This window comes from Neodiprion pinetum, chromosome 7 (assembly GCF_021155775.2).
Source record: "Neodiprion pinetum isolate iyNeoPine1 chromosome 7, iyNeoPine1.2, whole genome shotgun sequence".
In the NCBI taxonomy this organism is placed as follows: Eukaryota; Metazoa; Arthropoda; class Insecta; order Hymenoptera; family Diprionidae; genus Neodiprion; species Neodiprion pinetum.
Genome location: NC_060238.1, coordinates 23,183,302 through 23,205,151, shown reverse-complemented (window position 1 = coordinate 23,205,151; position 21,850 = coordinate 23,183,302). Strand labels below are relative to the sequence as shown.

At 38.6% G+C, this 21,850-nt stretch overlaps 5 protein-coding genes across 7 annotated transcripts; 4 read left to right on the top strand and 1 right to left on the bottom strand.

Annotated features, from left to right (window-relative positions):
• The first annotated feature begins 649 nt into the window (after positions 1–649).
• Positions 650–10,255, top strand: LOC124223886 (uncharacterized MFS-type transporter C09D4.1-like). Of its 2 annotated transcripts, none has more exons than XM_046636246.2 (11): positions 650–741; positions 838–1,014; positions 1,092–1,329; positions 1,392–1,495; positions 1,615–3,080; positions 7,622–8,148; positions 8,307–8,776; positions 8,882–9,093; positions 9,168–9,271; positions 9,373–9,483; positions 9,551–10,255. In XM_046636246.2, the coding sequence occupies exons 6-11, from the start codon at positions 7,889–7,891 to the stop codon at positions 9,864–9,866; spliced, it is 1,473 nt and encodes a 490-aa protein (XP_046492202.1). In that variant the 5' UTR covers positions 650–741; positions 838–1,014; positions 1,092–1,329; positions 1,392–1,495; positions 1,615–3,080; positions 7,622–7,888; the 3' UTR covers positions 9,867–10,255. The 2 variants fall into 2 exon arrangements, with proteins under 2 accessions (XP_046492202.1, XP_046492203.1); XM_046636247.2 differs by having other exon boundaries at positions 7,606–8,148.
• On the bottom strand, positions 3,543–6,088 carry LOC124223884 (uncharacterized). Its single transcript, XM_046636244.1, has 2 exons — positions 5,285–6,088; positions 3,543–5,159 (listed from the first exon to the last, which is right to left on the bottom strand). Exons 1-2 carry the CDS (start codon positions 5,766–5,768, stop codon positions 3,832–3,834), a joined length of 1,812 nt encoding a protein of 603 aa, XP_046492200.1. The 5' UTR covers positions 5,769–6,088; the 3' UTR covers positions 3,543–3,831.
• On the top strand, positions 9,965–11,540 carry LOC124223892 (protein lethal(2)essential for life-like). The gene has a single exon (XM_046636258.2). It carries the CDS (start codon positions 10,737–10,739, stop codon positions 11,193–11,195), a length of 459 nt encoding a protein of 152 aa, XP_046492214.1. The 5' UTR covers positions 9,965–10,736; the 3' UTR covers positions 11,196–11,540.
• Positions 11,541–12,769: 1,229 nt separating this feature from the next.
• Positions 12,770–18,664, top strand: cert (ceramide transfer protein). 2 transcript variants are annotated; one of them, XM_046636245.2, is made up of 8 exons: positions 12,770–13,332; positions 13,877–13,996; positions 14,130–14,373; positions 14,460–14,746; positions 16,581–16,748; positions 16,815–17,246; positions 17,338–17,470; positions 17,561–18,664. In XM_046636245.2, the coding sequence occupies exons 1-8, from the start codon at positions 13,096–13,098 to the stop codon at positions 17,686–17,688; spliced, it is 1,749 nt and encodes a 582-aa protein (XP_046492201.1). In that variant the 5' UTR covers positions 12,770–13,095; the 3' UTR covers positions 17,689–18,664. The 2 variants fall into 2 exon arrangements, with proteins under 2 accessions (XP_046492201.1, XP_068993647.1); XM_069137546.1 differs by lacking the exons at positions 12,770–13,332; positions 13,877–13,996; positions 14,130–14,373; positions 14,460–14,746 and adding an exon at positions 15,827–15,973.
• An 868-nt stretch (positions 18,665–19,532) lies between these two features.
• Positions 19,533–21,781, top strand: Pex11ab (peroxin 11). The gene is made up of 3 exons (XM_046636257.2): positions 19,533–19,870; positions 19,997–20,112; positions 20,685–21,781. Exons 1-3 carry the CDS (start codon positions 19,815–19,817, stop codon positions 21,212–21,214), a joined length of 702 nt encoding a protein of 233 aa, XP_046492213.1. The 5' UTR covers positions 19,533–19,814; the 3' UTR covers positions 21,215–21,781.
• Positions 21,782–21,850: the final 69 nt, after the last annotated feature.

Sequence of the window (21,850 nt, the reverse complement as noted above, 5' to 3'; positions counted from 1 at the left end):
GTTATCGTAGAAATACTGTTTGCTACTAGCTTGATGAATGAAGTGAAGTGGATCCTGTTTGTGAGTTATTTATGCCTTGGGTAATAAATTATAGGAGTTACTGTCTGAGTGATTACTTGTCGCACACATTTTCTCGTCATAACCGAATTACATTTCATTGTCAGATCATGCGTCATGAGTTACGTAATGATCGCTAATGAACTGTACGTCGATGTGACTTATCCAAAGCCGGAATCGGTTTTGATTCTGTCAAACCAGGTCTACGGTATTGAGATGGTACTGTTCACAGGCGAAATAATGGAATCCTTGGGAGATATTGTGGGACATGCTTGTCTTTGGGCGTACCTTACTTTAGGTAGTCTGTTGAGGATTTTTAATACATTCGAATATTGTTTCACGCTGAACTGTTGATTCGCAAATAAGACATAATGCTCTACCAAATCCTATTTCGCTATATTCTCAAAGGGAATAAGGTGTCTTCGTTGATTATGGATTTATTATTCGTTGGTTGAAGTAGCTTATGCAGTACAGTGACTGTATTGTTGTTAATAATGAAAATGTTGACTCAACAACGTTGCACAGCTGTATTGTATGACGCAACATATGAGAAAATTGTAACAATCGAGAAGGTTTTATTTCGAAGTTTGAAGGTTTCGGTTCTTATGCGCCGAAAGATCCTCATCCATCGCGTTGTTGTGATCCGATTGGAAGCATGCAGAGTCAAGCTAGTCCTTTTACCAAGTAAATTCACTAAATCAGATAATTCTATTCCGTAATTTCAAGGGTGAATATGAAGATAGTGAATTTAGTCAAAAATGGTGATTTTTATCGATACAGAAGGATAAACTCGACAAAGCGGAGGCTGAAACCACCTGTTCGAAAGTGATTAAACACCTCCGTGGAAATCAAAGTTTACAGGATGAGGTGGCTCCAGCTGATACTGTTACGCATTTTGAATATGAACATTGGCATTCACTGTCATCAGTTCGCCGTCATTCCGAATATTACTCACCGGTAATATCAAAGTATAACGATCACCTGTAATCTCATACTTGATTATAGAAAGTCAAGAAACGATTATCATGTTTTAGTGAAGACTGGGAGTCGAATATGTGAACAGTATTTCAGGATCAACTGGATATGCCACCAAGGGGATCAAGGGCGCTTCTTCTTAACACGACCTTCGATGCTGAACTTTTTTCGCCTCGGGTTAGAAAGATATTGAGCAACTGAGATTTCCTTATTTTCTGGAACTCCTTTGGCCCAATTGTTGGCTGTTCAGGCGCGTATGGTGCCTTTCTCAATTCGTTCCAAGTTACTCACTTCAAGGTGCGTATAGTTCTTATTACTTGAGTTACTTCGTTGGTTACATATTACTGACTCGATTTCAGAACGATGAAAAAACCGTGGCTATCCCGGCTCTCTTATCCAGCCGTGTGCGGAACATCAGCGCAGTGATTTGTGTTACCATTCTCGACAAGACAAAAGTCTTCAGGTAACAGTATAAAACGATCCATTTGCGTAGAGTGATTAAAAATAAACGCATTACATAATAGTCTTTATCACAATCAGTGGTCTCACAGTCGCTGGAGCAATATTATTCGCTATTTATAGCTTACTGTGTGACGGCTTAGTAGAGAGCCATGGTAACAGTCAGTCGGTCACCCGCCGGTCCAGGGATAACACGTATAAGTTTGGTAACGCAACATTGTCTGATTTCATGTATATCGTCGTGTATCCCTTCGAACGAGTATATTTTACGTTTACCATAAAAGCGACGAACCCTGAAGGGAAGAATCAAGTATAAAGGAACCCGGGGCCGACTCAACACTGTACTACGATAAATAAAGAAAGATAAGTTCCTAAGTATTTATTTTATGTAACATACGGATCTGTTACAACTGATAGAGATAAAATGGATCTTCTTCGCTAGCGTTATATTTTTAGGATAATCAAAAAAAGATTGCCGGCTGAGCGTCTACTCGTTATCACTCATCCTCACTATTCGAATCACATTCCAGGCCCGTCTTCCTAGGTTACTCAGGTATCGGGATTGAACACTGCGTCGAAATGACTTACCAAATACCAAAAGCGATCGCCATTGAGATTTTTGTTACGTCAGAACAGCTCTACGATGTATCAATAACACTTTTCACCCGCAGGCTAATTGGAGCCTTCGTAGATGTGTTGGAACACGCGTGTATTATCACGTGTCTTACCTTTGGCAGTCTGATGACAAAACTAAATAGATTCGAACTTCGTCGCCAGAAAGTCAGGATAATGGCTACGGGATACGACGATGTTCCTCTAGAATTGTCCTCTCTATCGAAATGTTGATTTTTCCCAATTGCAAGTTATTCAACATTTTTTCATCACTGATTTTTTACTGATCGTGAGACGTACCGAGGATCGATGTTTCAAATGATAGTTATAATACATGTACTCTCTATTCCTCAATGTCACGTCATTTCAGAACGAAGCTACGTTGCACTACAACTTAGTGACAATATTTATCGAATATCGACCATCGATGTTTTAATTACCATCGTAGCAGACATTGGACTAATTATGCTCTCGGTTTGTCCAATATTGTTGGGGAAATATACATATATACATACATATGTATATATTTGAATGTTTCAACAGCAGAGAAAATATTGTTTTATGACACATTGGGCAGACTATTTCTGGGCGTTCAGACATGCAGTGTTTATTCATACTGAATTCTGCGGGTTATAACGAAAATAATACGCTTTCGCATTCGTGATGCAATGTATAACCGTCGATCGATATCTTATCTCCATCCAGACTAATATTGACGCCAAGAAATATGTGCACCTCTGTTGTGAAAACTGTCGAACAGTTTTTATTGTGCAACTCATATTAAATAGCCAAGATTACAAAACGTATCGAGTCACGGGCTTATCGTTCAATTAAGTGAAAACTGACGATTTGTTAAATACGTTTATTCATGTTGCCTTATTTCTAGGTCCCAAAACGCAGTCTGATGCTTGTTGATGTCGGGCTAATCGAAAGCGTTCGTTACTTGGCACATCGACGAAGCGACTATCACTTAGAAAGTAATTATCTGTTCAAATTCGTACAAAAACTGAATCTAAATGTTAATCACAAGATTAAATCAGTCAGAATTATCCAATTGATATTCGAATTCATTGATAAACGATAGGCTGGATGAGACTATATGGTTTTGTTACTAGCGAGCACTTTTACATCATAGTTGGATCGGAATCAATTTTTGATCAGTGTCGAAGTGTTCGTAATTGACAGTATCTACTGAGTCAGGAAGTTATTTTTGAACTCTTCTTAACTCAGAATCGTGACGCGTGTCGTGTTTGTGATTTTTTTAAGCTCACCTCAGATTTTTTGCAGAAACATTTATAAAGCATTCTTATGATACTTATAATTGACAATTGAGCCTATGGGTCAAATAACGGCTTAAGTCGACTTAAGTTTTGGCATAAAAAAGGCAAGTAAAGATTCAACAGTCGATATTTCAATTTTGACAAGGCATTTTACAAGGAACTTTTATTTTTTTACATAGGTGGGGTACCCAAAAATGATATACAAACGTAATAACAATTATTAAATATTGTCCAATACAGTGCTATCACGGAAATTCGGAGTAAGACTTAAGTCGTTTTTTTGTAGAACGACTTTTAATCTGTACAAACACGTTTTTGGATTAAAATAATATGATGACGATAATAGTCAAACCAGTTTCTACTGTAATGGGTGTTTCATGGTCGCGGTGAACACATATAAAAAAAGCTAAACTAGGAATTGACATTTAAAAAACGGCATGTATCAGGTTCAATCAGAGTCCATTTCGTCTGTTTCAGCCGAATCATTGTCGTTGCAGGTACCCCGCAGCACATTTTTATACCATTCCCTATTAACCGGTTTTACAAAAGGCATTAAAGATAGCACGTCATTTTTTTTAGCTGTCTTAATTCCAACAGGAGCCGGGTTTGCTAATGCTAGTTCGGTATCTTTACTTACAAAAGCGTTTAATTTGAACAGGTTGAAATTTTGCGGAGCGCCATTATAGTCCGCGTAAACGGACATGGTGCCTGTTGGCTTGTATGATAACTTCACATACTTTTGGATCGTGAATTTCTTTCCCTTAGCTTTTGGAACCTTTAGAAAAAATGAATCCAAAGTTTTATCCCATTCTTTTAATAAGTGGGCACTCATCTCTGCTTCGAAAGCTTTTGGTTTGTGCCTTACGGTCCTCATTATTTCGAGATACTCGATAGGATTTTCGACGGTCTCTACTTTTTTTAAAACAGTTCCGTAAACACCGAAATTTCTATCGCATTGGCAGTATGAATGACCTCGCACCGGAAAGATGTGATTTATTTCAACTCCCATTTTGACCGACAACCAAGCACAATATCGTACGAGAGTCTTGTTTTTATTTTGCCCCCCACAGGAGTCAGACAAAAGAACTACTTTTTTTAATTCTGGATTTTCAGTCAATTTTTTTACCAGAAAATCGTTCAAAAAACTACACACAGAGTTACCGTTCTTGCCACCATCACATTCTAAGAAGCAAAAAAATTTGCTGTCACCGTCATTAAAACAGTGTGTGTTGAAAACATACAGCCACAATAATCGCTTGTAAAATTGTGCGCTAACGTTCAGTTTTGGAAGCGGAAGATTTTGTGCGTAGTCGAACTCAACAGTTAGAGTATCATCGTTAATATTCTTTGTGCACTGTTGCCGCAAAACCTTGTATTCCGCAACTTTTACTTCATGTAGACGGAACGATTCCTTACACGGATCTGATGAATTTGCCGATAGTTTGATTTTACATTCGGTGCAAAAATCACAGACGTCTGTTTTACGTTGCCTAAACGAGTAATCACTATTTTCCCGAAAATATCTATGGTACGTTGGGTACTTTAGTGAGAGCTGCTTCCCTGTTTTATCAAAGTAATATTCTTGGAATGCGTGAAACATTTTTTTTACGTTTAAGTCTGGATTCTCGAAGTACTTTCTTTCAGTTTTGGAGCTTCCATAATGCGATTTTTTGTTCGGGAAAGTCGACCAATGCTCCTTCACTAAACTCCATACCACGTTCGAAATTTTGGCAGGGTTGGGTTGCTTACCCCTTTTTTCTGTAGCAACTGTCGTACCTGAAACAATCAGTATTTTCATATTTTAATCCAGACCTGACTTGTTTTGTTATAAGACGCCAATAAACGAGTCAAGCATTCGTAAATATTGATTTATTTAGAAAGAAAATAATATAAACATTTACCTGATTTACAAAATCGGAGCACCGTTTTCATTCTGGATTCAGTTATTTGGAGAAGAGACAGAAAAAATCCTTTACAGACAGTTTTATCCTGGCCATCTACTTTGAAAGAATATTTCCAAGACCAAGATCTGTTCTTCCGTTTTGTTACGGTTTTGACGTATTTGATTTCTTCACGTTGTATACAACTGATTAAAAAAGTGTCCTGACTCGGTTTCTCAGCCATTGCCCAGAAAGTCTTGAAAATTTCACGCTGACGTTTATAATCGAAAGAAGACGAACAGTTTTTCTTGCAGCAGTCGGTAGTGTGCCTGAATTTTTTTCGAGGTATTTTATTCCCACTTTGAGAAGCGTAACTTTTACCACTGTTACGCTTAAGCTTCTTTCTATTTTGTTCCCATCTATCTTGTCGAATTTTTCTCTTTTTCCCCGTAACTGTAGCAGTAGGGCTAGTCGATGCTGTTGTAGTTGTTGTAGATTCGTTCATTATTTCGCGCAGAAAATATTGCAGCTTTACACGAAATCTAACAGACAGGCAGATAAACACGTGCGTCTGTTTAGCGGAGGCGCGTGGATTAGCCTACTTCGCTTCGCTGCTACTGCCGGCTAACTCAATGGCGGTGCGCGCACCGCTTGTTATGGTTACTACAGCATTAAAAGTTGACGAAAACATCCAAGATTCACAGGGTTTATAGCGAAGATTATACAGAACACCGAGATCAGCTTCTTTGAAAAAGTGACTTAAGTCGACTTAAGTCGTTATTTGACCCATAGGCTCAATTGCTGCCTTATGTGCTATCCATGTTTATGCTAATGGAAAAAATCCCTTATTGTACAATTTTGGAAGGACTTTCAAGGCGTTGACTTTTCAAAATATGAACATGTTTTCGTTGGTATTGGTTACTAGCTGAACTTCAGAAAATCTTAAGGGTTCTAGTAACGAATTTTTCCGAACATGCATCGTTAAAGTAACGTGTGTATTACTAACTTCAACCTCATTTTAACTTGCTAACCTCGCGCTAATGAGTGAATCCCACGATAATCTGCATAGGTAACATAGAGACTGTTGCAGGGACTTCGTTGACTAGTTTTACTATCGAATCGTGTCATGATAACGGACCTGCTATCGCTGCCTGTGCCCTTATCCTCAATAAGTTCACCTCTTATAAGCCGCCGAAGGTTGCCGGAAAAAATGATTGGAATCATTTAATTAACACTCTGTTTTTGTATACATCGTTCACCAACGTTTACCAATTTGTCAGCAGCTGTTTTTCACTCACTTGAAAATAACAAAACATCTCTCTAACCATTTGTATACTTACTTTGAAGTTTCTTTTTGATATTTTGCCAGTTGTATTAAAAAAATATTTAGCAATTTAATAATTATAAATTAATTAAGAATAAAAAATCGAGTCGAGCGACCATTGTACTAAAAAATCGATGTCTGGGTGTGCAATCTTTTGAAGAAAAAAATTTTTGTAGGAATTTACTGTTGATAATGTGGCCTTTTAACTGGTTCGTAAAAGCCTATTCATTTAACGTCCTGAAAAAGGGATAATTTTGAGGGTAAAATTTTCAATAAAATTGAACTGTTTAAAAAAAAAAGCACCTTTTATATATGTAACATCTTATTTATATTGTATGAAAACATAAATCTGAACATTATGAGTTACCTTTTGTACTTCAGTTTCCTTTAGGGAGGGGTCATAGGTCATGCCCATTGGTCACTTCTGAAATGTCAACCTAGCAGAAAGTCAGTGTAGTCTTGTAACGCGTCAATATCTAGGTCAAACGGCAAATCGCTTGACGATCATTTAATTAATCGGTCCAAAACTACAAGTTGATGTACATTTAATAATAATTATTGAATAAAAAATGAAAATGGTATAGTCATCCCTCAGGTGAAAAGTATTGTTCCTTTGAATATGAGGACCAAATTTCAAATCGATTCATCGATTGAATCTCGATATGTGACGTTCACGGTTTTGAAAAACACAATTTTGAGAAAAACGCGTTTAAAATTTGAGCACTAGTTTTTTCGTTTGAAAACATGTAATTCATATGTCTTACCGTTAATCTACTATTTCTGCCTAGTACTGCATATTAATCTCAATCGTTCTAACAATAAGTAAGTTTGCAGTAGGGTAATCTTTAATTTTCGTACGGAATACCGCATTCATTACGAGTAATAGCAAAATATCTGCACTCGTGGATAGGCGACCGAATGGTGACTAATGTTTGCCATATTTTTCATGTTTTTGATGTTTCTTCATCTGTCTTACCTCGCCTTTTCACAATGCATATGTATAGTGTTGTTGTTAAAGTATAATCGTTACACAGCTGTATTTGGTTATGAAAACTACGTGGGAAAGATAAAAACATTTTGTCTCTCGAAGAAACATACGATATTTCCATCTTATTACAAACCAGAAAGCACAGGCGATGCATGTAATATGAAAGAGAATTAAAAGGTCGAAGGATCTCATCAATGCTTCTTCTCGAAAGAGACGTCGTTTAAAACTCAAAATACTTATCTCCACTATCAGACTCGATATAAACACGATAAGTGAAGTGAATAGTGATAGTGATAGTGGAGTTAACACGCAGATGGTGACCGCGGAACGTAACGAGAATATCGTCGAAGATCGCGATCTTCTATCGCAGCGTCACAGACTTGTGATAAAGCCAGTCGTGTCTGAATTTGTCGAAATGCAGCCTGACGAAAAGCTGTCGAAAATCGTTGGTAACGCAACCGAAATCAAAGTTTACCCTAGACGATGGCTCCAACTCGTTCTCTTCATCGTTTTCAGTACGACGAACAACTTGCAGTGGTACCAATACACCATCATCAACAACATTGTAAGCCGGTAAGATTCACGGTGTTACAATTTTTTCTCAATTCACGATGAGCTCTGCAAAGAGATTTTATCATCATTCGTCGTTTACCAATTCAATTAGTTTCAGATTCGTTAGCGCAAAGTCACAGAGTATGCAATCTCTACGCGTGTATCGTTTTTTTCTTCAGGTACTACAACGTTTCTTCACTGGCCATCGATTGGACCTCGATGATTTTTATGGTGACCTACATGGTCGTCATCTTTCCGGCTTCCTACGTAACCGACAGAGTCGGTTTACGGTGGACCGTTGTTTTCGCATCGACCCTCACCTGCATCGGGGCTTGGTTGAAGGTTCTTTCAGCCTCTCCGGATCGCTTCATGGTCACCTTCACAGGCCAAATCCTGGTTGCGGTTGCCCAGGTCTTCATCCTCCCTGTACCAGGGCGACTAGCGGCCTACTGGTTTGGACCAAAGCAGATCGCCCTGGCGACGGCTTTCGCCTGCGCCGGCACTCATGTCGGCTTCTCAATCTGTTTCCCGACCGTGCCAGTCCTTGTAAAGAATCACGATAACATCGAGGACATTGGAAAAGACTTATACAAGGTTTTCTGGGGGATAGCTCTGTGCTGCAGTGTCATTGTCGTGGCCATAATTTTCCGTAAGAAACTTATTCAGTTCACTATGGTGTCCGTGAAAGAAACACATGGTACCGAGACTCCTTATGTCCATGAAACAACAAGTTTCCTCTTCGTTTCTCACACAGTTTTCAAGGATGAGCCGTTACTGCCGCCCAGCGATGCGAGGGCGCTTCAGAAACTGCACAAAGAAAGGTCTCCCGAAGGATTTTGGCCACCTGTGAAAAGGACACTGTGCAACATAGACTTCATTCTCCTGTGGAACTCGTACGGTATCATAATGAGCGTTTTAGGAGCCACGAACACCGTGTTGAACTCTTTATGCCTCGCTCACTTCAAGGTAAGGCTCCGTTACCCGATCCGTCCAGTCGCTATAACAAGTCACTCAACACAGCCTTTATCACTCCTCTTCAGAACGGTGAACAAATCGCTGGTAATCTGGGCTTGTCCATCGTTGGCACGGGAGGCTTCGGCACGGTGTTCCTGGCCATGATACTCGACAAAACAAAGGCATTCAGGTGAGCCAATGCTTGCAAAGCACGTGAAAAAATTGAAAGATGTTATAAGTGATAAGAATAACAATGTATAAATATAATGCGGTATTGTTAAATGATTGCAGAATCATCCCCATAGCCATCGGAAGTCTCGCTCTACTTACGGAAGTCTTGTTCGCGATCAGTTTTTCGTTAGAAGTCCAATGGATGGTTGTGGTCACCGGGATGATGCTCGGGTAATCGATATTGGTGAAAAATAAGGACGGCTTGTCGGTAAAAGTTGATCAATTTATCATTTTTCAGAACTTTCCTCGTCGGTTGGGCCAGCTTGGGTTTCGAACTCTGCGCGGAGACTACTTATCCCGAACCCGTAGGCACGACAGTAGGGATTCTCAACATTTCCATACAGATTTACGGCACATTGATGGTGCTGATCGTCCGCAGGCTGATAGAAACATACGGCGACAGGGCTGCGCATTATTGTCTCAGTGCATCTCTGCTTATAGGAACGATCCTGATCGCCTCAACCAGGGGCAACTTCCGGCGGCAGAATGCCGAGCGAATCGCCAAGTACAACCCCGTCGCACTTCAGGAATTCCCAAAACCCGAGAAGCAATAAATTTTGCATCTCGCGTGATAGTTGATTACTACAAGTTTAGTTTTTTTTCATATTTTTTTTTTTTTTTTTTATTTGTGCCCCTGAATTTTATACAGTAAGAAATCCCACGTGGAATGTTGATTCACTGTGTGGGAAAGCGATAGACTCAGGTACGTTAGAATTTTTTTCATTGGAATGACATAGGACTTGTCGCAATTTGCGGTTTTCAATATTTCTTACGAAAATCTCTACAACGATCATTGATTGTCATACGAATATAAGTATCAAGTTTACCAGATTTTAGAATTTTTCTCACGCAGCGCGTCGACAGGAAAAAAAAAAAAATAACTGCCAAGTGTCAAAAGTCCTACGTTATTGAAATGGAAAACTGAAAATACTCGGGGATAGAACTTATGAGAGAATATAAGCTTACGTGAGATAACGACTGAAGGCTTTCTTTCGCAACGAAGTAGACGTAGAAGGACATATTCTTGTTTCTACATCAGCCCGTTCCGCGGTTAGTCATTGACATACCGAAATATTATGTTCTTATAATAAACAAAGATGCGTCATGCGGTAGTACATGTATAACTTATGTGATCAAATTAATATACCGGGTGCATCCTTGGACCGATATACATACATAATAACCGCATAGTACAAGGTCCGGAAATGCATACCGGGGATGATTCGAGGGTTGCCAATACATCCGGCTGTCAGTGAATATCGTGGACCGAATTAGGCACGTAGTGGGAATATAAAAGGTGGGCAATTTGTCGTTCGGTAGTCAATTGAATTTCAAGTCACGTCGATCAAAGGTGTACCGGGGTGTGTTCAGTGAGCATAGTCAGAAGAAGAGCGTACAGAGTACGGTAAAAACAATAAAAAGAAATGGCTGAAGTATCCACGATCCTGACTCACTGGCTGTCCGACAAAATCGACGACTTCTCGACTTCGCCAACTTGTCTTCACATCCACTTCAAGCCTCCGGTTCAAATCCCACCGCCGCCACCGCCTCCGAAGAAGATCGAGCCTTGCCGTCCTCCGATTAACTTCGAGCTGACCATCGATGTCCACCAGTACTCGGCCGAGGAGATCCGCGTGTCTACCGTTAACAACGTCATCGTCGTCGAGGCCAAGCACGAGGAGAAACACGGTGAACATGGACACGTGACCAGGGAGTTCCTGAGGCGATGCACCGTTCCTCCGACAAGCGACATCACCAAGGCCACCGCCTTCCTCTCCGCCGATGGTGTCCTCAAGATTACCGCACCGAAAAAATCTACTTGCTGCAAACCTGGCGAGAGGATCATCCCAATCGAACAGACCGGACGTTCGGCCTGCAAGTGATTCTGTAGTCGAATCAAAGGAGTATGAAAAAGAGAAAAAAAAAATTAGAGTTTTCAATGGCAATTATGTAATGAGGAGAGAACACGATTAGTTTAGTTTGCAAAAAGTTCTTCGAGACCGATCCGGTTGGTCTTGTTATATTCTTGTTGATGCTCTTGGCTTGTTTCTTTGGCTCTGTATGTTGATTTATGTATATATTGTCGTAAGAGAATGAGCGTAAGAGAGAGGGGGAGAGAATCATGTAATATTGGCTCAAAATTAAGTTTACGTGTATTATTAATGTCGCATGATAACTGCGTTTATACGCATTATATAAATATACACAATTCATGGTTACAACCTCGACATCTGCGATCCAATGGTATCCGCATAATTTCTTTACCCACACTGCTGATATGCATCCTGATATGCTGTTGTTGTCTTCGTGCCAAAAAATGTCTCTCGAACGGTTTTATCCAATGAGCGAGTCGATTTTAACCGCCTGATTTATCTCATTGATAGCTGATGCTTAATCTTCACAGAAGTGGTAATGATATTGATTGAACTAGGGAAACAATTTTAATGTAAGATTTTTTTGCAGACTTTTTATATTCTTAAATTTTAATACATCCATAAAAGCGCTATTTCATATAATCGTGAATTTGTGGGTTGTGAAAAAAAAAAAATACTCTAAAATTTGAAACAGGTTTTTCGGATAACAAGCTGCTACCGTAAACAAAAAAGGTTGGTTTCTAAACTTATAGCTCTTAAGCTCCATTTTCCTGATCGAAAATAGTTCATAACCCAGTGCATACTTTTAATATTACCTACAAAATTGTTGTTTTATTAGAGTTACAGTGAGTTAATTTTGTCATGTCACATGGATTTTAAAAATCGACGGTTGATTTCTTTAAACTTGTGGTTTTTAAAATCAGGAATGAAAATATGGCGCTGTGACATCTGGTGGCACAATATGCATTGTTCTAACGGGTCATATTTAATTTTAAAATATCTTTTTCGTCACATATTTTGCAGAATATTTATTCCCGATGCAAAAACTAAAGCCTCACAGCTTGCGCTAAGTTTTCCGTCCCTCCGTGTTAGCGTAATTCATCTAAAACAAACCGCTGTCAGTCGAGTTCTCGGCGCGAAACTTCGTAGTTATGTTCTCACATTCACTTGATTATAGCTTTTTTATTTATTCTAAAAATCAAGTATAAGATTCGTAGCTACAGGATTCTACAAATAAATATAATATTGAAGTTAGTAACGTTATCGTAACGATCAATACCGAAGAAAACCCGTTAGTTCGAGATTTTGGAACTGTTTGAAATTCAGTAAACCGTAATAAGACAAAACATAGTCATATTTTGCAACCATAGTTTCTTCAAAATCATTTGCAAAAATAAGAAAATAGTGGTTTCTTCCCAATGGCTCGTTTTGATAAAGTTACTGACTTGAACCGCGTGTATATCGGTGGCGGGAGATTCGAAAAATATGAACGTTCAAAGTTGAATTTAGAATCTGACAGAAGGACCCGGAGGTGTCGCCATCTTTGGAGAGAACGAGAAAAACCGTTACGAAAAAGACATTTTCCGTGCGAGCAACAACGGCACAAGTGTACGCTAAACTGTATACAGTGCAATAAAAGTATTAAAAGTGAAGACAAAAAAAAAAAAAGGTCTTGACATAAATAATAATAAAAATGGCATCATACCTGACGGATCGCGGGACGTTTCGGTGGTATTGATACCGCATTTTCGGTACAGATAAAAATCACCGTCGCGATATTGTGATGTGCGTAATCGAGCCGACAACGGAACGGACAGTGGGCTGCGGTCAACCTTGATATGCGAGGGTAAGCCTGAGTTTCGGGTGAACTAGAAACACCGAGGCAGCTTCCATCGCTCGGGCTGCTAAGATGGCCGAGGAAAAAGTCAACACTCACTGCCACTACAGCGAGGAGGAGGACGAGGAATCCGACGGCGTCGTCGTTCCCGAGCTCCAGGGCATATTGTCCAAGTGGACAAATTACATCCACGGCTGGCAGTCCCGCTTCATTGTACTCAAGGACGGCACCCTCTCTTATTACAAATCCGAACAGGACAGCGGATTCGGGTGTCGTGGATCCATTGGCCTCTACAAGGCTGTTATCAAGGTACTTATCGCAACCTCAGACTTCGTTTTTCCCTTTCACTCCAAGGTCGTTGCCTCTTGGCTTACTTCCCAAATTAGATTACGCGTCGAAATGATTTAGCAACCGGTATCGAAAGTGAGAGGTAAATTATTATTCACAACTTACAGGTTAGACGACGATAGTTTTCGACAAGGTTTTGCATTCTTTTTCCTGCATTTTTCACCAATACCAATTTTATACCCATTATAACGATCTTAATTTCACCTTGCACTATGGTGTGTTTTATTTCATTCATGGGATCCGTTGCTTTGAGGTTAGAATACACATGAATATTCATGAATTTCAGGATGGCGTAGCTGTCAAATTCCTAACATGATTACCTTTGAATAATTCATTTTCAACAATTTTTATCTTTCTCAACGATTTTCAAAATAAATTTCCCACAAATTGTAACGAAGAAGACGTCGATACATATGAGGCTTGGCTAGGTTTTGATTTTCTGTTAGTTCGTAAATCCTTTAAGCTAATTACAAGATTATCACTAATATTTAATTTCATTTTTCAGGCTCACGAGTTTGACGAATGCAGATTTGACGTGTCCGTCAATGATTGTCTTGTTTGGTATTTAAGAGCCAATAGTCCCGAAGAAAAGCAACGTTGGGTCGACGTTTTGAAATCGTACAAGGTAATAAGATGGAATTATTTTTCCCATTTCACTCTTAGAGATCTTTTATCATTGTTGTCTAGTTTCAAAGAATGCAACACTAGCATCACTGTTTAATATAAGCTGCTTACAACTTTATGTTCTTCTGCTTCAGGCTGAGTCTGGATACGGTAGCGAAAACAGCCTAAAACGTCATGGCAGCGCGGTATCTCTTACGTCCAACACACAGTCAACGGCGAGTGCTGGTAGTTTTAGTAAACGCGGAATCCGAGGGCTGAAGGAAAAGTTGGCGGAAATGGAAACTTTCAAGAATATATTAGTCCAGCAGATTGACACACTGCAGAAGTACTTTGATAACTGTGCAGACATTGCCAAAGTGTCGCCAGCAACGAATCAGCGTAAGAAGCCAGCTCGAAACTCCAAAGGTGTTGTCAAGGTTCCACCGAAAGTTTAATTCGCGGTAAACCTTTTTCTTTTCACACAGAAAATCTGACGGACGTGGAATTCGATCCGGCCGAACAATCGGTCGACTTCAAGGGTGAAGCCATCACGTTTAAAGCGACGAGCGAAGGAGTCTTGGCCACTCTTCAGCACTGTCTGGATCTTATGACACAGAGGGAAGACGCCTGGCGTCGCAGGTGGGAGAGAGAAGTTGAAAAACGTCGGAGAGTCGAGGAGCTTTATTACAAAGCAGTTAAGGAACAGGTAGCCGCTTCTAGAGAAGATTTTCCGACGCGCAGAGTCCTCATACACGGGGGTCCTGACTACGAGGTAAATACTCTTGACGATAAAAATGGATGAAATCAAGTTGCTTACTGTGTCCGCAATTCTGTTGTTCTTTGTTCCTACTAATTATCTTATTTCTGTCATGTATTCCCGTTCGCTCCGCTTTTACGCATTTCAAATCCACTTGACCTGGAACAAACGATGTTATTGAGCTAAGAAAGAAGCGAAATTACGGACACAAACACCCTCTCCACCTAAGTATGTCAAATTAATGTCCCAATCCGTTGCTCCATTCATTTGTATGGATGTGGTATAACTTGCTGCTGCTACACCTCACGACTACTAATCACCTTATGCAATTGAGTCAAAACAATGGTGTGTTGTCGTGTCAGAAATTGGCAATCTAGATCATCGGTGACTACATTTTGCTGTTTTAAAATTGTCACACTATGTACCATGTATGAGGTACGTGTGTACGTACGTATTGAATAACCATTATTTTGTTTTGGTAATCCGAATGTACCTGGCTTCAAATGTTTTTCAGTAACTCTCTTACGTAACATATGTTGGTGAAATTGTCAAGCCCAGATTTCCCTCATAATCCTTTATTGCTCAATAATACGAAGCATTGGTCATGTCCAATGGTACATACAGAGAAATCAAATTGCCAAATATAACGAATTCCGAAAATGAATTGAAAAAGTTACATAATCAGGTAAACACATTAGGTATGTCAGAATGTGAACTGATTGATTTTTCTGGAAGCTTCGCTCTTCAAACTTGTTATTCGATCAAATACCCATTGAGAAATTGGACAAATATTTAAATCCTATTCGTATTATTGATCCTTGGTAAATCCCAGGTAATTTAATATCGATTTTCAATATAAGTGAAAGTTGCTTTATAAGGATATCCGTACATGTACATATTTCTGTCAAAAATTTTGTTGGCTAATTGATTTTTAACTAGTTGGATAAAAATATTACAATAGAGAACTGCAGCCGGTTATTTATGTCATAATAACACGTGGGTATACCATTAACAATTACATCATCAGTTGCTTTATTCGATGCATACCGTAATGGGAAGTCAGAGGCTTTACACTAGCCAGTATCACTTGATCGTGAGTCAGTAGCGCACTGCTCATCGCGAGCAGCAGGTTTCTGGACAGCTCTGCATTTTTATCCGTGACAAGTTTCGGTGATTTTTAACTTTATATATCAGAAAAAAAAAAAAATGGGCAAGATGAAACTAAAAATCAAATTCTTTCGGGTAAGTGAAAAAGAAAGATTGGTTAATTGAATTTAACGTTCATGTATCCATTCTGATTCGTTATCTTTAAATGAGATTATTATGCCGTGTCAAATACAATTGTGAACTTTGTTCAGGCAATCTGGAATACATTTGTAACGATAAAAGGTTCAGATTAACATTTATTGACTGTTCGAAGGATTCAGGAATATTGAATTAGCTAGAAGTGATAAATAGTTCAGTGACGTCCACTGAAAAATCGTCTGTAAAGTCCAAGCATTAATAATCACAGCTTGTTTGCGGGTGTCTAATAGATATTCTGTACGTGATGTCGTTTCAATTCAAATTAAACTATTTGTAGTTCAGACTAGTTCCTTTCTCCTATATTCGACAGGCATACTGCATCGCGCTTTGAGTTTCAATACTGATTTATTATTACACATGACCGTACAAAGTGCTCAAGGCCAGAGATAGGTGTTATCAAACGGCATATACGATGGTTTGTGCCGAAGAGTAAACAGTTTAATCACATTGGTTTGCCGTTTTAGCCGTCTCAAATATACAAATTTGTCTAATATATCACCTCTTGAAAAGTTCGCTGTCAAAATTTGATGCATTCCTTAAACAGGAAGGTCCGCACAGCACTCTTTGCGACGAGGAATTTTACGACGCAGTCGAAACAGGCCTGGACAAAATTGACGAAGAAAATCAGCTTCGGGACAGGCTGAAGCAGAAGGTTGTCTCCATTCCGACAAGTCCTACAACGTCGGCGGCCAAGCATAGGCTTTGGCCAGAGGTAAATACCTGCTCATTTTCTCAGCACTGGGTAGAATAACGATCCCCCGTCTCCCCTACTTCACAGATTGACAAAGTCTCAACCGAGCAGCTGCATTACGCAAGACTCGGAGTTGGCGGAGCTGGAGGTTGGCAACTATTTGCAGAGGATGGAGACATGCGGATGTACAGGCGGGAGGAGGAGGCTGATGGCCTGGTTGTCGATCCGCTCAAGGCTTGCCACGTTGTTAAGGGCGTGACAGGGCATGAAGTTTGCAACATATTTTACAGCCCGGAGTACAGAAGCGGATGGGAAGCAACGCTAGAGGACATGACTGTTGTAGAAAAAATTTCCGACGATACTCTAGTATTTTTACAGACGCACAAACGGATATGGCCCGCTAGCCAGAGGGACGCCTTATTTTGGTCCCACATTCGGAGGGTTTCGGATGACCAGGATCCCGACGCTCATGATCTATGGATTGTCTGTAATCACAGCACTGAATACACGGAGCATCCGGTAAATCACGACTCTTTTTTCAAGATTAAACAACGGAGGAACGACGCAGAATGATAACGATCTCTTCTCGTTTTTTTTTTTTTTTTTTTAGCCTAACGCCGGAAAGTGTGTTCGAGTTTATTTGACTGTTTGCCTAGTTTGCCAAACGTTTATAGATCCGCCAAAGGAAGGAAGCGAGATTACGAGGGATGACATTACCTGTAAAATTACTTATTGTTCCGTAGGTGAGTGTTATTTATGTTTATTTTATGATATTTTTACAGTCGTTTATCACCGCACTTCATTACGTTAGCAATACGTGTGGTTGATTCCAGTTAATCCTGGCGGCTGGGCTCCAGCGGCGGTTCTTCGGGCGGTCTATAAACGGGAATATCCAAAGTTTTTGAAACGCTTTACGAGCTACTGTATCGACCAATGCAAAGACAAGCCAATTTTATTCTGATCATCCGCCACCCCTGTGAATTATTCATAATATTGTACACAAATATTATCTGTCAACTTGGAAGTAATGGGACAGCTACTGAAATATATTATTAAAGTATAAAAATAAGATCACTCCGTACAAGTAAATACATAATTCTTCATAAAGAGACAGAGCGAGAAAAAAAAAGAAAGAAAGAAAGAAGCATAAAAAAAATCGACGAAAGAAAACGATAATGCATGAAATAAAAGGTGTGGTTCAATGTGTATTTGTAAGATTTGCTAACAGTTAAAGTTGTTCACCTTGCCATCTCGTGCGACACGATATTAATCATTTCAGCTTAATGATAGTTACTTAAACTTAAACGAATATCTATCGTAAATCGAATTGAATGTTCAGATCCCATCTTATAATATGTGACAAAATATAGGTAAATCTAACGAATTTTATTTTTCATTCTAGACGCGCTAGATTTACGTGTTTTCACATATGCACACGTGGTGAACAAACGTTTGTGATCGCTTTGGAAAATGCATTCACTTTAGGTCCTCGTGTGAAGATATACATGTAAATTTTACGAATATTTAAGATTGGAAGAAATAAGAAATCTTACAGATTATTGATACCGATGAGTGTCGAATTTTGCACAAGGTTTTACAAGATTAATCGACGTTCACTTTTACCACATTATTGATTTCGAGCATGTTACAACGTATCTGACAAAGATGCGACTGTTGATTAATCATGAATTTCAATCATCCTTCGTCGCTTATTTCGAAAAAAGAGAAAATCCACCAACTATCCTATGTAGTAATTGACATTAAAAAAATGATAACTTGTCAATTCAACTTTGTGAGTTACGTTGTGTGCCCGAGTAGCTAAAAACATATTCTCAGCCAATTTTCGAGTATTATACTGGAGATAAAATAGTGATAGCAGTACCTAATGATTAAGGATGATGTAGAAGAGAAAGCAAAAAAAAAAAAAAAATAGGAAAGGATCGAAGCGAAATCAAAAGTCAGAGTTTATATATTTACATAATGTTTTTCTTGTATAAATTTCGAGCATTATACATAGAAGTATTTGGTACATGATTTAAACGCCATCTGATAGAATTGTATAAGAAAAATGTGAAAGGATTAGTCGACAAAGAATCATAAGTACTGTCCAGTTGTACAAATCGAAATTCATACACATAAATAGGTAATAGAAAGATAGTGGTAAACAACATTAATATAAGTAATAACCTAGCAAAGATGTATGATAATAAACGCTGTATTCATATCTTTATTTATACAATATATAATATGTAAAATGTGTCTGTTGATGATACGTACAAAAGAAAAAAATATATATATATATAAACAACAGAAAATATAAAAATTTATAAAATACGACATAACGAGCCCATGAATTATGAATTATACAGAAAATATAATGGATATGATATAATAAAGACTGTTAAAGTTAACACTTATAAGTATTACAATTTTTTGAAACGAAATTTAAAAGAAGGAATAAATTAATTATTATAAAAATAAGAAATAATAATAAAAGTATTCAATGGTATATAGCCGATATCGGCAAGGTGGTAAAATGATTTTTTAGGCGTAATATGGATACTGAAATGTTTTCATGAAAATTCGTCGGACCTTTGAACGTATTTTCGTACCGGAATTAAAATTCTTGAAATTGAAATAGCTACACTTGCTGCATTGTTTGCTGTTAAATATCGATTCAAATCATTACGATGTGTTATTTGAATTTTGTCGGCCAGAAGTCTGGGCCGCTGCGCAATGCCCAAAGTGCGTGTTGAGTCAAGTCATTAGCATTGACGTCAGTGAGGGGGGATGCTCATAAAGCATAAAGGTGTAGGGATAGAGTAAACTGAAGTTGTCCACCTATGTCCTTCGTCTTACATTTTCTCTCTCTCTCTTTCTACAGGCTGGGTGCAGTCATAGTCGATTTCCAACTCCGTTGCAGGCTGAAAACACTGTAACTACTAACTCAGGTGGTAAACAAAGCGGTGTAATTTCCGTGAAATATGTAAATTAAAGAGCCGTGCAGTTATGTAAAAGGAGTTGTGCGCGAAGTGAGAAGAGGCGAAAAACGAGGTTCGGTGAAACTGCAATTACGAGAACTGAGAAATGGACGTGATAGTGAAGCTGAACAATCAAACTGCCGGAAGAGACAAGATTATAAGGTTATGTCTTTGCTGCATTCGACTTGTTTTTTTATTCTTCGCACCTGCCATATTTATGCGATAAGTGATTTGGCAATTTTTCTTTGCTTCTCAAAATAAATTTTCTCTTAAAACTTGCTGTTTCAGATTACTGCAGTACGGCAGCAGGGCGAGTTGGTATTTCGTTCAACACGGAGAACGGACCAGGCAGAGAATTGACATTCTCAAAAGCCTCGAATACACCTTCAGCTCCTTCCGAAAACGTAATTTTCATCTCTCGTCATGTTTTGTTTGTCAACTGCTGAGCAACAACTTCGTTTGGTCTAAACTATGTTTCATAATTTTCAAATTTGAGGCCCTCGAAAGCTGAGGGAAAACTGGAGTCTATGTTCTAATATTGAGAACAATATGAATTAAAAATACATGACGCATCATATGGCAAAAACATAACTTTGAGGAAGGTTGATTGGCCAAAAATCGATACCTTTTACTATTTTTGTTGTAATAGAACTATAACCACAAGTTTGGATATCGATGTTTCGTTTCAAATCGTAAGAAGGCTTGAAAATTGAGTAGATTCGGTAAATTTTACTCTACGATAAGCCCATTTTATTGAAAAGACAATAATCTAAAAGTTGTTAGAATATTTCTTCTAAGTAAACCAAGCCATTGTAGCACAAGATTTTTAATCATTTTGAAGTAATTTGATAGGAAGCATTCATATTTAAGCTCTTGTTTACGATTCTGGTATTATATATGTTTGTATATTTAAAGAAATCTTCGCAGCTCATACAAACTAAGTCCAAAATTCAATTTTTACTTTATTTCCAAACAGTTTTGCGGCTCGGAAGATGTTTGGATTTGTTATACTCGGCATTGTCGTCAATGAGGTACCCAGATTTGGTTGTGAGAATAACGATGACGTTGTCCAAGATATCGAACGCATTGTTCCTGCTTGCAGACCACATAATCTGGGTTGGCAGAGCAGGGATTTGCCAGGTGAACGTTGAGAAGTGGAATCAAGTATCGAACAAGTACTGGCTGATGGCAATAGTGATGAACCTTGTACGAGACGTCTATGAGATATCGAAAATAATGGAGCAGGAAACGGCTGGATTGAAATCGCGGGCTGTTAGAACGTGTAAATTTGATCTGCCAGTGCAGTTTCGAGCTTTGTGTTGCGTCAAGAATCACACGGATGTTTTCGTGGACACGATAAAAAATAGCTGCGACATTTTCATACCTCTAACTTCTCTCGGTTATACCAGATTCAATCCTGGAGTCGTCGGACTTCTCGGCCTCATTTCTTCCGCTGCTGGTATCTACAGCCTTGTTTATCCATTGGCCAAATTGACCCCTGCCTAAAAAGTGGGAAATCTCTTTCGGAGAGAATCGTGCTCTCTCGCTCTCTTTCTTTCCCTGTTTGTAAAAACCCCTCTCAGAACACATTCCGAAGACACATTTATATTATTTGGTCTTTGTTGTCGTCTCATCTATGTATCTATTCTACGATTTGGTGGTACTTTACTCGTAATATACATGTAGGGTGAATTAAAGAATATTATGTGTTAATTGGGATGCTAAGGAACGATTGTGAAAACGTAACATGTCTAAAAACAAATTGGCTGTATTATACGGAATATTTTTCATTCAACATTGATCGGCGGATAATTTATTGACTCGAATAAACATTTAATTTTTTTTTTTTTTCTTCCATTGCCTGTACATGTTTTTTAAAATAGAAATAATTTTATTTCTGATACGATTATGTTCTTATCGGCGGATTGATATCGATTAAGATAGATTTAGAAATATTTTTTCGATATATAAATTGACCTAACACTTACTACCTGTAGTTTGGGTATAGTATTTGATAAATTTTGTACACTTTTCCTTTCTTTATACTTAAATATACGTAAAAAATCCTAACAATCCGAGTAGCTTTGAACCGCTCCTCTCTTTTATATCGTGTGAAACTCGAACGGCGCTTCGTATCGACGG